Below are 14,085 nucleotides of genomic sequence, written 5' to 3'. Positions count from 1 at the left end.
GATCTTTTGGTTTAAACATAGGGTCTCTTACGAGTCCAAGGAAGGCCTGCTGCAGCTTATGATGATCAAGGGTTAGTTTTTGCAATTGCCTTTGGTGGCTACATAAGAATGTTTGATACCCGTATGTACGAAAAGGTTTGTTATTGACAAATGATTACCAATGATCCCTCTGTTCTTTAGCAGCCTGATGGACTATATTCACTTTCCTTGTTATAAATTTTCTTTCTTGCATAGGGTCCTTTTGAAATATTTTCCGTTGGTGGTGATCTTTCTGAGGCAAACGTTGTGAAATTTAGTAATGATGGAAGGCTCATGCTTCTCACAACCATGGATGGTTATATTCATGTGCTTGACTCGTTTCGTGGAACACTTGTATGCCTTCACCTTCCCTTGCTCTTCCCTACCCATGCAATTTTATTTTCATTTCATTTTCACACACATAACAAAAAATACACTCAAAAATTGCTGGTTATGTGACTCTTTTTTGGGGTCAATTACGTTGCAGCTATCCACATATAGTGTGAAACCAGTAGCTGAAGCATCGACATTGGATGCAACCTTCAGTCCTGAAGGGATGTTTGTTGTTTCTGGTAACCTCGGAGTTTTATCTGGTTTGGATGATGCATAATTGTGCAGAGACACTTCCTCACATGTAAAAACAACCCTTTTCGATTTTTTTGTATGGTAGGTTCAGGGGATGGTAGTACCCATGCATGGGGTGTAAGGAGCGGAAAACAGGTTGGACTAGCAAAGTAGCCGTAGTTTTGTTGTTCCAAGATGGAAAGTTTGCTGGTATATGTATGTGTTGATTGGATACTTGAATGTGTGTGTAGGTACATAGTTGGATGGGTATAGGCAGTGGTGATCCCCCAGTCATAAAATGGGCACCGGGAAGTCCAATGTTTGTGACAGGCTCGTCGGAGCTTTCATTTGTAATCCCGGACTTGTCAAAATTGCCAGCTTACTCCATAAGGAAATAGGAGTGAAAAGTGACGGTATACGTCTTTGCCATATGTAAAGGAGTCCTCAGTTAAGGCTTTGGTTGAGACTGTGTTGTGGGTGAAGCCAGTAACTTATTCCTGATTATTTTTGTTTGTCTTTGTATTCTAACAAGTTGCTCTTGTACCCCTAAAGATAGATAAATCCCCAAGTCTCTCTCAATGAGACTGTTTCCGTCTGATCGATCTGAGTCGGAGTTAAAATAGTGGGCCGACACAATAGTATTAGTAGTAAAAAGGCTCAATCAGTAACGGCCCCAACTCTAAATTAAGAATTTTGTTGCCGTCGTCGGTCAGAAACTAAATTTTGTTCCAAACTTAAAAACTAATTTTGTGTGGGTTGAGTGGTTCTTTCTCTCCTCCTCCTTAATTAGGCCAACAAAATAAGAGCAAACGACTCGCTTTGCAGAACCGAGTCAACCCGACCAGACTTTGTTTCGTTCCCTCTCGTTTGATCGATCGGCCGGTGCCTGATTGCGTTTTGATTCCCGAAATCTCCGGCCAAAGTTCAATTTAGGTTTGTCATTTCATTTTCCTAGTTACAATTTTGTTGTCTCATAAAAAGATCCTCTCTTTTTCATTTCTGGGGTTGTGTGTTGCGATTCGGTTCGATTCTATTGATCGTTGTTGAAATATTTAAGAGTCATAAACAAAATTGTTGCTTTTTGAAGGGTTTCTCGTAAAAAGTTGATTTTTACTATTTGGAAGTCAATTTGCCCGAATCTTGTATGTCCTATGGCAGTTTCTTACGATTTCATTCATCTTTTTGTGGGATTTTATCAAGTATGGCTGCAAAGGAACTGGTTTCTACCTCAAGCTTAGAGTCTATCAACACTGAGGATCATCATCATCACATCTTGATCCGAGCTATGGATACTAGGAGCCCCTCCTCCACCATCGACAGATTCCCAACTGTTGAGGACTCTGCTCTGCTTTCCAAAGAGGAGGAGATTGACATTCTCTTGAGCCGTGTTAACACTGCTACAGCGTTATTGTCCTACCTTAAATCAAAAGCAACTTCTGTGGCTGCTGCCGATTTTGCCAATCTATCTCTTGGAACTGACCAGCTCCAGTTATCCCTCGATGGCACTTTTGTCACTGAGATGCTCAACCATGTAGACACCGTTACAGGCGTCATGGAGTCTCTGGCTAGGCGTGCTATAATCGCCGAGTCACAAGCCGCAACCGAGAAAGCTAAGCTTGTATCAAGTCAAGAAGAAATTCAGAGAAAGGTTGGCCAAATCGACAACATGTCCACCAAATTAGAGGACATGGAAAAGTTTGCTCTTGGGACCAGTAGTATTCTCTGTGAAATGCGGCAGAGGGTTGATGACTTGGTCCAGGAGACGTCTAGACAGAAGCTTAGAGCTACCGAAAATGAGCTGGAACTCAGTCGTGTCAGGAGAGACTTTGAGTCGCTTAAATCCTATGTTACAAGTCTCATCAGCGTCAGAGAAACACTCGTCTCTTCCGAGAAGCAGTTCCAAACTATCGAGCGACTTTTTGAACAGTTAGCATGTCTTCTTCTACACTACTTCTTAATTTCTTGGCTTTCCATCTATCTGCCTACTCCTAGAATTAGCAACTTGTCTATTATGAGTAGGCTCTAGAACTTGTCTTTGATGTTTGATAACCATTACAGAGCAGATTTATCATGGTGGAATTCTCATCATGTTTTTACTCTGTCCTTAGGTGTTCGATAACGACTAGTCTCAAAAACTCCATACTTGTTCGTGTAGTAAAGAGTTATATATATTTTCTTTCCTGTTGTAATTGTGAGTTCATGTGTCAATGATACGATGAAACAGGCTTGTTGCAAAGACAACGCAGTTGGAAAGCGAGAAAGTACAGAAAGAAGCAGAGGTTCAAAAACTAATGGAAGAGAATGTAAGACTGACGGCTCTTGTGGACAAGAAAGAGGCACAGCTTCTCGCCATGAATGAGCAGTGCAAAATGATGGCCCTAAGCTCTATATGATGGCTTAGAGATGAAGATCGCCTACTTTTTTCTTTCTTCCACATGTAATATATATATAAAAAAAACCTCATTTGATACAACTTCCATGTTTGTTGATATCCAAAAGGCAAAAAAAATAATGGTCCTGGAGGACTCTATATGTGTAAGTGTACATTCTCTGCATATAAAATTGCACTGTGGTTCAGCTTGCTCCAGGGTTTAGGGTTTTAGGCTTTGATAGAATTGGTTGAGAGACATCATCAGCTTCGCTATGGGAGAATTGCAAACCGGTTGGGTTTGGCCAGACCGAGAGACGGGTAATGATTGGCGGCTGCACGAGACTGTATGGGCTTTCTGTTATATTTCCGTTAATGGGGTTTTGTCTGTAATACATCATTGCTCCATTTCTTTCATCCACAGAACATGAAGAGCCGTCGTCGCCCATGTTCTCTTCATCAATCTAAAAATCCCTGACATTCATTTTTTTTTTTTGTATATCTATATTTTGTGGTAGATGTAATTTCTTCACTCATCATCCTGAATTTACATGATCTTAATCTATAGAAACATGGGGAACTCACAGTTTAATTTGTCACACATATCCCAAGATTGTATAGTGGCATTAGTTTTTATATATCTTTCAAAAGATATATGGAACATACATCTTATATACATGTCTAAAATGGAATAGTGTTGCACATGGTGAGTCCCATAACGTTGAAACATCATGTTAAGACACAGTTTACTAATTCTCGATGAGTGTGTGGGTGCAATTAACATGTGAAATTATATTTTATAATATTCCCATATATATATATATATGTATGTGGTTGTGCGTATAAATATGAGTCACCACCACTATCTCTTTATCTATTGAGTCAAACGGAGAAGCAGAAACACAGAGAGCCAAGAGAAAGAGGATCTTTGCGATCGATGGGAGTAGAAAGGGGAGGTGGTAAGGCTCTGAAGCAGATGTTAAAGAGATGTTCGAGTTTGGGGAAGAAGAGCAACGTCGACGTTAACTTTAACGGCGTCCCAAAAGGTCACTTCGTCGTCTATGTTGGTCACTCCAGATCCCGGCACGTCATCCCCATCTCCTTCCTCACGCACCCCATCTTCCAGGTATAACCTGCATGGATCGATCTTCTTCTCATTATTGCATCCATATACAGTATATGTCTTTCCTTTTGGTTTTAATGTCATGCATATCCATATGTTTGATACTTCTATGAATATTCAGATGTTGCTGCAACAGTCTGAGGAAGAGTTTGGGTACTTCCAAGACAGTGGCCTAACCATCCCTTGTGATGAACACTTCTTTCAATCTCTTATTTCCTCCATTAATCCTTGACGCCCGGGACAAATATACATATGAAGAAGATCATGGCTAGCTATGTACCTACTTGTGTATATCTTTTCGTCTTAAAATTATAGTTCTCATGTATTAATTAATAGTGCATGATGTCCTTTGAGAGTTGTAGAGTTCACGTTACGTACGTACTTTTGTTTGAACCTCATTTTGTTGGATGAATTCTATAACCAAACAGATTTCGCTTGAAGGCGATGGAAGTTATGTTAAACAAGGACGACAGATCATACAGCAGAACTATATCATCTCTCTATCATTGTTTGTATATTCTGATTGGACCCCAACATTTTTGTCCGTTTGCAATTATGTATATATATATCCCTAACATAACATCAACAAATTTTCGCCCTCGACACTCATGGACCCTTTCTTCACCAAATAGAGAGGGTCGCTGCAGGTAACGCATAGCTCTCAACACACGACCAAAATTGTCAAAGTTTTGATGATATTATATTCTATAGTTATGATTCGAACATAACATGCTATTATATATTTGAGCATTTGAATTTTGTAAATAGTCTACTTCACTCCCAAGTAAACGCGCATGGATATGTGTATACACGACCTACCTTGAAAGTGGACTTTATCCATGATGGTGTCACGGATAAGCCCTAGTCGCAAAAACAACAATGTTATAAGATTTCTATATCTCATTATATATGTTTAATAAAATTCGGGAGGTGGTATGTCACCATAAGGCACCACCACAAAATCACGACAATGACGTATTCCCCCTGTCATTATTAAAATTTCAGATTAAGTTGCAAAACAATAATTTATATAAGTACACGTCTTCTGTATTGCACAAATTTCGGACACTTGGCTCCCAAAGTATGATTTGATTTCAGCATGGTATTAATATTGGTATCGTATAAGCGGTGACGTAATTGATGTGGGAACGATCATTAATTTGTTCTTAACAAGTGATATTGATCATGACTAGCTAGAAACTATATGATGTCTTATTAACCACCATCCGATCATTCATATCGCGTGGTAAACAGATATTGACATAACCGTTTCGGTTAAACGTTATGCCTTAACACTACACAACGAGTTTTGGATAAAGTCGGAACTCTTTAATAATCACAAATCATATTATTGGTGTATGAAATATTGATTGAAATATAGAACAGACAAGAAATTGTGAGTTTTAGTTGAGAGGAGGTGTGGGGTTCACATGTCGGGTGTTCTTTATGTGAGCTTTTCTACTAAATTGGCCCATTGTTTCCCCTACTTCCTATATATAACGGGACCAATTTATATTATCAATCACCAAATATAATGTTTGCATACAAATGATTTTGTACTACTACCTTTAAGTCTTGTTTTGACTATAAAATAGTTCAATTCCACTATAGGTTCGACTTATAATATATTTAACAAATTAGAGAATAAGGTGGTTATGTTTAATTATTTCTAATTTTTATTTTAGTTTGACGAAATCTCTTTTGAGTGAAACCACGGGATTATAAGATTTTATTTACATATGTAAAATAATGGTAGAAAATTGAATTAAGGGTTTAGAGATATCACCACCATTGTTCTTAGGATTATTAAATTATCATAATCCGTGTGCTAAAAGCCTAGAAGTAAACGGTTTAATTCCGTCTCAAAACCCTTGGTCGAAGTGTTAGAAGTGTTAACCTTGTAGATGGCCAAAAGAATGTAACGGCAAAAAGAGAAGAAAAAGAAGACGGATGACTAACTTTGGGAAACTTGTCAAACAAACTTGTCAGAATTTGGATGAAGCTATTTACCAATATTTCAGACATGAATCGATTGGGGTTAAGTTTGACGTGAGTGATACCCGTAGTTGTTTTACGAACCAAACTTGAGTCTCTTAGCTCTGGGAAAGCGAGGTGCAACATCAGTCCACGACCTTTTAGAGCGTCCGTGAAGATACAAGCAACTCTCGCCCAGCCTACACCCTTTGGGTCTGTTAAAGAACATGCACGGTTTCTGAATCTTATTAACCTTTACGACTTTCATGTTATCATCAACTCTACCTTTGTAATTGTTATTTTCATTTGTTGCCGGACTGACTACCCCATGTTCCCTAATGAGGTTCTTGTAGTAGTCTTGATTTTTCACGGGTTCTGCAGACACCTGATCATCCCGGTTTGTATTACCATTACGGATTTGAGGAGCTGTTTCAGTTTGCGCTGCTGATTCTGGTCCCCTGTTCATGTCCCAAGTGGACGACATGTTAAGGGGTTGTTGTTTGTTTTGTTCCGAGACTAGAGCATTATCAACTGGGCTTGGTTTCAAGGGAGCAGCTGTGTAAGAAGAATCTTCGAGTCTTGGCAATGGTTTGATCCCAGAAGACAATGGATAGGTGTGAACAACCAGGGTCGGCGGTTTCATTGACAGAGCAGTGGACATGGGCAAAGTGGGTTTGGGGAGTGGGGGATCTGTAGCACAGGATTGAACAGAAACAGGTACGTTATGAGGCACACCAATAGGAGGAGGTGGGTTTGTTGTGTCCATGGCACGTGTAGTAGGTTTGGCGAAGTCAGTGTTTGGAGTAGTAACATGATTAGCAGTTTCAAGTGGTTTACCATTCAACAGGTTGTGGACGATAATGGGGTCACTGAGTAACTTGACAAGTAAATGAGCATCGACCTGAGAGCCCTGTTCCTTGGTTAACGAAGACAAAGCTGCAGAAGCAGCGAGACTCAACTGTGGTCCAAGAAGAGAGACAGCATTGAAATCATGAGAAGATTGTAAAGGAGGCTCAGGTTCGTCTTCAATGAAAGCGAGAGGGATACTAGGAGTAGTGCTGTCGTCGTAGTGTGCTTCTGCTACAGCGGATGAGACGGAAGGACTAGATGAAAACAAGAGGAGAGATAATTCAGTAGGTAATATAAACAACAATGGCACAAAAGCAAATTAAAAAGAAAGAAAGCAAACCGAGTAGGGATGACAGAGCGATGGGGATAGAAGGCTTCCAAGACTTTAGAAATCCTCAAGTTCTCAGAAAGAGTTTCGGTGCTGTCACCACCACTCCCGACAAGCAAAGCATCATTAATGATAAACTGTTATTGTGGGGATTATATTTGAGAAACAGAGTTTGATAAGAAACATAACAACAACATGTAGTTAGTGGGTTAGGAGTAAATCCAAAGAGAAAAAGGGAGAGGATTATTGATATAAATATAATATAAAAGAACCTTAGGGGGGCGTTTCCATTTGATACGAGGAATGTTGTTGTTACGCGTGGATGGAAACACAGTAGCTTCAAATCCAGGAGGAAGAAGATTGGATGATGAAACTTTAGCGGGACAATCTTCAGTTAGAAACATCTTTACCTGTTGAGAGTTTTTTTTTTTAAAATGGAGTAGTAAGCAAATGAATGGTGTGTGTGTCGTCCTTTACTCACTCCTTGTCAGAGCAGCCAGCAACAAAGTCGTTTTCAATTCATAGAATAAAGATACTCCATTTTAAAAGAAATAGAAATAAAAGGCCCTACCAACCAACCTAGTACCTACATGTTTCTCACTATTTCAGGTTCATAACAAAGTTTATAAATTGAATCGTTTTATACATTGTTGTTGTTTTGTGTTTGGGGATCTCTTGCTGTTGTTGTTGTTGTTGTTGTTGATTATATATCTAACATCATATTCATTCTCTCTAGATTCAAGTGTGTATGTCATAACTCATAACCCACATCAACAAAAATCAAGGAATAAAAAAAAAAAAAAAAGGGGATTTCGCAAAGAAAAATTTTAATTAGATTCCCCCACAGACCATTACCAGAGAAAAAAAGGTAATATTTTTTCTGTTCTTTTCATTAAAAAGTTGGTTGCTTTGAGATTGACTTATCATCATCATCTACGGTTCAATTTAGAAAAAAAAAAAAAAAAAAAACATTTGTTAATGTAGGATTTTTGACTTTGGGGGGAAGTCTGATGAATGAAATAAATAAGATTAAATAAAAAAAAAAATGCAGAAACGAATAAAGGAAGAAGAAGATACACTCAGAACAGTCCCAGGGGCGGAGAAGTAATGGGAATGTGGTAACAAAAATTAATACCTGACAAAGCCTACTCTCTGATGCCCATGACACTCTTCCTGATGTTTTCTTCTTCATATTTTCTTTTATTTCTCTCTCTCTCTCTAATATTATATGATTAGACTCTTTCTTCTTCTTTTTTTTTGGGTTAAGAAGACTAGTCAAAAAAAAAAAAAAATCACAATAACAAGAAGTCTTCTCACAAACGAAACTAAACGATTTTGAGTAATCCTCCTATTTTTCGTATTACCAAACCGAACTCTCTCTTTCTCTCTCGGAATCTCAAGAGCCGCAGGGAGAGAGTGAGAGAGGGGAATCAGAAGGGACGTCGGCGATACGACTTGTGTTTTGTTTTTTTTTTTTTCATTGGAAGAGTCGAGAGAGCGATAGATATATATCGAAGATATTATAATTAAAAACCCTAAAACGGCACAGCACAGCACAGCACACCCCACCCCCACTTTCTTTTTTCTTTAGACCATCATTAGTGGTGAATACTCTTAGAAGTACTCTCTTGTTGGGCCCCAAAAACAGAATATTAAACCCATTTTTGAGTCCATTTTAGTGAGTATCGCTGCTTCTGATAGTAACTGAAGCAACACCCTGAGAAACCCGACGTGGCGTTTTGCCATTGGTTCCAGAAGAAATATAAACCGCAATTTTTTTTTTATCTCCAATTTTTTTTCTTTCCGAGTCTCTCTCTCTTATCTGTCGGGTGAAAGACGATTTGGGTGGCGATTCTTGCGAATACCGGGAAATTCCATCGATTCAGACCGAATCTGATGAACTTTCCGGCTAAATATGGAGGATGATGATGGCAAGCAGAGGCGATGGCGAAGAACAACGGTGTAACCCTAAGATGATGACGCTTCGGTTCTGAAGACAAAATGACGGCGGAGGAAAGTTTTCTGTCGATTTAACTTATTAGGCGTTGATTCATTGCTTTTGAGATTAAATTGATATTCACTTGCTTTTGAAATTTTGTTTTGGAGGATTGAGGGTTACGGTTAAATTACTCTGATTGTATGATATCGTTTTTATGAATGAGTATCTTTTATGTTCTTGTTATCTTATGTTTGTGTTTGTGTAAGATTAGTAGAGTGTTTAGTGTTTATGTATGTTGTTCTGATCAGAACCGATCCCAACTGTTTAGTGTTTGTTTATGTTGTTCTGTTTGTGTTTGTTGAGAAGGAAAGAAGGAAAGATTAGCACAAATGGTTTTTCTTCCTATATTGTTCTGCCTCGAAACCATGATAAGAAATCTTATATGGTTCTGCGTTTTCGTTATCAAAAGTAGTGAAACAAACTAAGTGAGTTTAGTCTGACTGTTATCTATAAACTTAGTATGATATAACTTGTGCTCCTGAGAGAAGATTTGTCACCTCTTTCTCTTCATTTTCTTGGTAGAACATTCAGATGCTGAGACTTTCATTGTAGATTGGATTACTGTCTAGTTTATATTGTAGAACGGTTCTGGTTGGATCATCGTTACTTGAATGATGTTAATAACTGGCCAATAAAGTATTTAGGATTAACGAGTCTGATCTACACATCAAGTTTCAAACATATTGGATTTAGATTTATCAGCCCAATGTTTGAAAGTCAAGACTTGATTCAATCCTAAGCTAATTATCCAAAGTATGATGTTTTGTCTTTTATGGTGTTGTATAGAACCTGGCGAACCCGACAGCTTTACTTAGTGGATTGATGATGCTGCGGCATCTGAAACTCAACAAACAAGCAGAGCAGATCCACAGCGCCATCATCAACACAATAGCCGAGGGAAAGTATAGAACAGCTGATCTAGGAGGCTCCTCAACCACAACAGATTTCACAAAAGCAATCTGTGATCATCTCTAAACACCCGTAAAAGCATGATTCTTTCTCTACCATTTACCAATCTGATTTTCATTTACCTGTCTAATTGTTGTTTCGTTTGTTGTTTACTTTAATGTAGGATGTGAAGTGCCAAGGCTGCTACAACATGTAAACTTGGGAAACAGTTTTTTTTTTCATTCTTTTCCTTTGACATTACATAGTTTAAAGAACATACAAAACTTGTAAAATATGTTTAAGAATGAGCAACCCTTTTTTGGTTCTCTAGTAAAAGAATGATTTTGCAAAAATACTCTTAGGGTTGCTTTACTTAAATTAATATTAATTATATGTTTAAATAATTTGAGAGTAACTTAGAGAGTACCCTTTACTAATGATGCTCTTAGGGACTCTTCAGTTAATAAATAATTAGCGAGGCGCTGATTGGCTCTCATTCCTTATTATATTCGTAATTATTATTCTTCTCATTATTACTGTCAACTAATGAGAATTTAATTTACCACTCGCATTTAATAAAACTCCTTTCTCGCGTTACGTTTTTTTTTCTTTCTTTCTTAAAATTTTGAATTTTGAATCTTATTATTTAGTAGAAATCGTGGAAAAAAAAAAAAGTAACTAAGCTAGGCCCGAGTCTGTAGGTTGGGCCAAACAACGGGCTTTGAAGTGCTGTCCAAACTTTAGTGGGCTGACATATATATATATATATAGCTCTAAAAGGAGGGAGTTTGCTTGCGTTCAGTTCAGGCATTGAGAGAGAGAGAGAGATGTGATAAACTAATGGTTATCGGTCAACGCTTGCCGGCGATTAGCTTAACAATGTACAACTTTACGTACCCACCAATACACACAGCTTGGGACCTTTCTAAGTTACCATACTAACCCCCTCTCTCTCCCACCTCCGTCCAAGTCTTCCTTCTTATATATAAAGCTCATCACTTTTGGGAGCTTCTAAAATCAAATATATAGAAAGCGCGACGTGCCCAATCATTTCTGTGATCCGATCCCATCTCATCATCAATCAATGGCGTCACAAGACAGATCTCCTCCTAACGGCGATTCCAACAATACTGCCCAGCCGTTGAAGATTGCCTTGGTCACCGGTATCACCGGCCAGGATGGATCATACCTCACCGAGTTCCTACTCGCCAAAGGCTACCAAGTTCACGGCCTCATCCGACGTTCCTCCAATTTCAACACTCAGCGCATCAACCATATCTACGTCGATCCCCACAATGCCAACAAAGCTCGCATGAAGCTCCACTACGCTGATCTCTCCGATGCTTCCTCTCTCCGCCGTTGGCTCGACGTCATAAAGCCTGACGAGGTCTACAACCTTGCTGCTCAGTCCCACGTTGCCGTCTCCTTCGAGATCCCTGACTACACTGCTGATGTCGTCGCTACTGGAGCTCTCCGCCTCCTTGAGGCTGTCAGATCTCACAACATTGACAACGGCCGCTCCATCAAGTACTACCAGGCCGGCTCCTCCGAGATGTTCGGCTCTACTCCTCCTCCTCAGTCCGAGACCACTCCCTTTCATCCCAGATCTCCCTACGCAGCCTCCAAATGCGCCGCTCACTGGTACACCGTCAACTACCGAGAGGCCTATGGTCTGTACGCCTGCAACGGAATCCTCTTCAACCACGAGTCACCTCGCCGGGGTGAGAACTTCGTCACTCGGAAGATCACCCGGGCCTTGGGAAGGATCAAGGTTGGATTGCAGACGAAGCTCTTCCTCGGGAATATACAAGCTTCAAGAGACTGGGGCTTCGCAGGAGACTACGTCGAGGCAATGTGGCTGATGCTGCAGCAGGAGAAACCAGATGACTACGTCGTGGCAACTGAGGAATCACACACCGTCGAGGAGTTTCTGGCGGTGTCTTTCGGGTACGTCGGGCTCAACTGGAAAGACCACGTCGAGATTGACAAGAAGTACTTCCGGCCAACGGAGGTGGACAATCTCAAAGGAGACGCAAGCAAGGCAAAGGAGATGCTGGGGTGGAAGCCTCAAGTAGGGTTCGAGAAGCTGGTCAAGATGATGGTGGACGAAGACCTTGAGCTGGCCAAGAGGGAGAAAGTGCTCGTCGACGCTGGCTACATGGACGCTAAGCAGCAACCTTGATCTTGAACTACCCAAAAGACGAGAGAGTCATCATTATCTTGCTTTTCTTTTTATATATATTGAGATGTATTTTTGTTTCATTCGTTGTTCTTCTCTTTTGTTGTTTCAAGTTGTTCAGCTGCGAATAGTCCATTGTGGATGTTGTACCAAAAGGCAAACAGAAAATATTTATTACATATGAATTTTCCCTTTATCGCAACAATGGGTTCCTACTGTTTACCAGCGAGATTATACAACTCAGAAAATCAAACCAACGTAAAAAAGACATGATCATGCATCTATGCAAACTCAAATGAGATCAGTAAAATATAACTAGACGTATTCCGAATCACCAATCTAACTATTTGTTAAAGATATTTTACTTACTCTTATGGATCTTGTTTAGAAGAGAGAGTAGTAATGTTTAGACTGACCGAATCAGGGGATGCAAGAGAAAAAGGCGTGACAGTGGACCTTAGAGATTCAGGTCCCTCAGAATTAATTCTCTTACATAATGTATCGCAGTTGTTGATCACCTCAGTTAACCTTCCCTTAGGAACTGGAAAGATGTGCTGGCAAGTATAAGAGATAAATGGATGATATAATGCAGTCCCTCCAGTGTGTAAAAAACCCTGAGAGTAAAAAAAGGTACCTTGAGATAAATGCTAGGAAGTTGTCCGCATAGCAGAAACAGAGTGGTTGAACCGCTGTAAAAGTTTAGTCGCCAAAGCATCTGCCACTTCGATCTTGTTTTCTATATCTTCCTAAATAAATGTTATAAATTCAGTTTTTCGCTTTAAATAGCTACACCGAGAGGAGTGTCACCAAAGGTGATGAAAAGCAAAGACAGAGCCAAAGAAAGTAGACAATCTATAAGAGATTAGATTCCAGCATTTGAGAACAAAAAGCTCAAAAATGGGAGTAGCCTAAGCTTAAGTATAAAGTAAGTTGTCTGGCTAATTGCAGACATTTCTTACATAATGAACTACTCATAGACCTAGAGGAGAAGTTTACAGTCCATGAGGAGTAAATAAGAGTAAAGGATTGGATTCCATGTTCATTGAAAAAGGAGGCGGAGACCACCTGTGTATTGGTGATTTGTTGAGCCTTGGACTCTTGCCATTCTCGGTAAATGGAGAAGAGCTCTACAAGTATTTGAGGATCCACCGTATCTGACAAAGAAAAGCAGGAGACGAGGTTGGAAACAAAAAAGAGAGGACTTGTAACAAAAATCCAAAAAAAAAAAGGATTGATATATATATATGTATGAATATATGTCTTAGACAGACACGGATCCATCATTTTTTTTTTTAATTTTAAGCTTAAAAAAGTTCCTAAACATGTGATGTTTAGTTAATTCAATAACAAAAACAAAAAGAGAGAGGCTTTTCTTACTGGAAGATGAACTCGATAGAGCTTTTCTCACTAAGATGTCCGTTAAGCTACTTTCCGTGGGAGGCGACTTCAATATTGGCCTACTCTGCACATTTTTTTATTTTTTTATTTTTTTTATAATCATCGATAATATTAAAAAATTGAAAGAAGAAGACGACGACTAGTTTCGGTTTCGATTTCGGGAGTAAAACTTACAACAGAGAGGGATTTAAGATTCTCGAGAATGGGATCCACTACTTCGGATCGATGCGAGATGGTCGTTATCACATCTCCACTTCCATTTCCCTGTTGAATATATCGGATGATTGAATTTGAATTGAAGACCATCACATCATGCCCTGCCTCAAGAATATCAAAAAATCGCAGACATACCTGCAGAGTTGAATCTGATGCCCCCATTTCGTTGCTTCACTGACCC

The 14,085-nt window shown here is 39.3% G+C and overlaps 6 protein-coding genes across 8 annotated transcripts in view; 4 read left to right on the top strand and 2 right to left on the bottom strand.

The window, feature by feature from the left end:
- The window catches only part of LOC104763690 (WD repeat-containing protein 82-B-like), a 2,182-nt gene extending 1,202 nt beyond the window's left edge, over positions 1 to 980 (top strand). The window contains exons 5-9 of the mRNA XM_019240148.1: positions 22 to 135; positions 235 to 356; positions 520 to 590; positions 689 to 738; positions 834 to 980. Of these exons, the coding sequence (XP_019095693.1) occupies positions 22 to 135; positions 235 to 356; positions 520 to 590; positions 689 to 738; positions 834 to 980 (504 nt within the window). The remainder of the gene's footprint in view (positions 1 to 21; positions 136 to 234; positions 357 to 519; positions 591 to 688; positions 739 to 833) is intronic.
- Positions 1,300 to 3,164, top strand: LOC104762950. 2 transcript variants are annotated; one of them, XM_010486368.2, is made up of 3 exons: positions 1,300 to 1,515; positions 1,783 to 2,508; positions 2,807 to 3,164. In XM_010486368.2, the coding sequence occupies exons 2-3, from the start codon at positions 1,784 to 1,786 to the stop codon at positions 2,973 to 2,975; spliced, it is 894 nt and encodes a 297-aa protein (XP_010484670.1). In that variant the 5' UTR covers positions 1,300 to 1,515; position 1,783; the 3' UTR covers positions 2,976 to 3,164. The 2 variants fall into 2 exon arrangements, with proteins under 2 accessions (XP_010484670.1, XP_010484671.1); XM_010486369.1 differs by having other exon boundaries at positions 1,783 to 2,516; positions 2,807 to 2,899.
- Positions 3,816 to 4,512, top strand: LOC104762949 (auxin-induced protein 15A-like). Its single transcript, XM_010486367.1, has 2 exons — positions 3,816 to 4,076; positions 4,195 to 4,512. The coding sequence occupies exons 1-2, from the start codon at positions 3,888 to 3,890 to the stop codon at positions 4,303 to 4,305; spliced, it is 300 nt and encodes a 99-aa protein (XP_010484669.1). The 5' UTR covers positions 3,816 to 3,887; the 3' UTR covers positions 4,306 to 4,512.
- On the bottom strand, positions 5,834 to 8,563 carry LOC104762948 (zinc finger CCCH domain-containing protein 68-like). Its single transcript, XM_010486366.2, has 4 exons — positions 8,360 to 8,563; positions 7,497 to 7,634; positions 7,237 to 7,361; positions 5,834 to 7,150 (listed from the first exon to the last, which is right to left on the bottom strand). The coding sequence occupies exons 1-4, from the start codon at positions 8,414 to 8,416 to the stop codon at positions 6,145 to 6,147; spliced, it is 1,326 nt and encodes a 441-aa protein (XP_010484668.1). The 5' UTR covers positions 8,417 to 8,563; the 3' UTR covers positions 5,834 to 6,144.
- Positions 10,796 to 12,475, top strand: LOC104762946 (GDP-mannose 4,6 dehydratase 1-like). The gene has a single exon (XM_010486364.2). It carries the CDS (start codon positions 11,196 to 11,198, stop codon positions 12,291 to 12,293), a length of 1,098 nt encoding a protein of 365 aa, XP_010484666.1. The 5' UTR covers positions 10,796 to 11,195; the 3' UTR covers positions 12,294 to 12,475.
- Positions 12,445 to 14,085, bottom strand: LOC104762947. 2 transcript variants are annotated; one of them, XM_019239864.1, is made up of 6 exons: positions 14,040 to 14,085; positions 13,863 to 13,952; positions 13,668 to 13,752; positions 13,356 to 13,444; positions 12,925 to 13,036; positions 12,445 to 12,844 (listed from the first exon to the last, which is right to left on the bottom strand). In XM_019239864.1, the coding sequence occupies exons 1-5, from the start codon at positions 14,064 to 14,066 to the stop codon at positions 12,938 to 12,940; spliced, it is 390 nt and encodes a 129-aa protein (XP_019095409.1). In that variant the 5' UTR covers positions 14,067 to 14,085; the 3' UTR covers positions 12,445 to 12,844; positions 12,925 to 12,937. The 2 variants fall into 2 exon arrangements, with proteins under 2 accessions (XP_019095409.1, XP_019095410.1); XM_019239865.1 differs by having other exon boundaries at positions 12,445 to 12,831.

This window comes from Camelina sativa, chromosome 18 (genome assembly GCF_000633955.1).
Source record: "Camelina sativa cultivar DH55 chromosome 18, Cs, whole genome shotgun sequence".
In the NCBI taxonomy this organism is placed as follows: Eukaryota; Viridiplantae; Streptophyta; class Magnoliopsida; order Brassicales; family Brassicaceae; genus Camelina; species Camelina sativa.
The sequence above is the reverse complement of the archived record's forward strand: the minus strand, read 5'-3'. Positions and strand labels throughout refer to the sequence as shown.

Excerpts from the sequence above, each read along its gene's own strand:
- LOC104762950 (XM_010486368.2), top strand. The coding sequence starts at position 1,784 with ATGGCTGCAAAGGAACTGGTTTCTACCTCAAGCTTAGAGTCTATCAAC. Across the intron at positions 2,509-2,806 it reads ATCGAGCGACTTTTTGAACA|GCTTGTTGCAAAGACAACGC; the intron begins GTTAGCATGTCT and ends ACGATGAAACAG.
- LOC104762949 (XM_010486367.1), top strand. The coding sequence starts at position 3,888 with ATGGGAGTAGAAAGGGGAGGTGGTAAGGCTCTGAAGCAGATGTTAAAG. Across the intron at positions 4,077-4,194 it reads TCACGCACCCCATCTTCCAG|ATGTTGCTGCAACAGTCTGA; the intron begins GTATAACCTGCA and ends ATGAATATTCAG.
- LOC104762948 (XM_010486366.2), bottom strand. The coding sequence starts at position 8,416 with ATGAAGAAGAAAACATCAGGAAGAGTGTCATGGGCATCAGAGAGTAGG. Across the intron at positions 7,635-8,359 it reads CAGAGAGTAGGCTTTGTCAG|GTAAAGATGTTTCTAACTGA; the intron begins GTATTAATTTTT and ends AACTCTCAACAG. Across the intron at positions 7,151-7,236 it reads CGCTCTGTCATCCCTACTCG|TCCTTCCGTCTCATCCGCTG; the intron begins GTTTGCTTTCTT and ends GTTTTCATCTAG.
- LOC104762946 (XM_010486364.2), top strand. The coding sequence starts at position 11,196 with ATGGCGTCACAAGACAGATCTCCTCCTAACGGCGATTCCAACAATACT.
- LOC104762947 (XM_019239864.1), bottom strand. The coding sequence starts at position 14,066 with ATGGGGGCATCAGATTCAACTCTGCAG. Across the intron at positions 13,953-14,039 it reads CATCAGATTCAACTCTGCAG|GGAAATGGAAGTGGAGATGT; the intron begins GTATGTCTGCGA and ends TATATTCAACAG. Across the intron at positions 13,037-13,355 it reads AACAAATCACCAATACACAG|GAAGATATAGAAAACAAGAT; the intron begins GTGGTCTCCGCC and ends ACATTTATTTAG.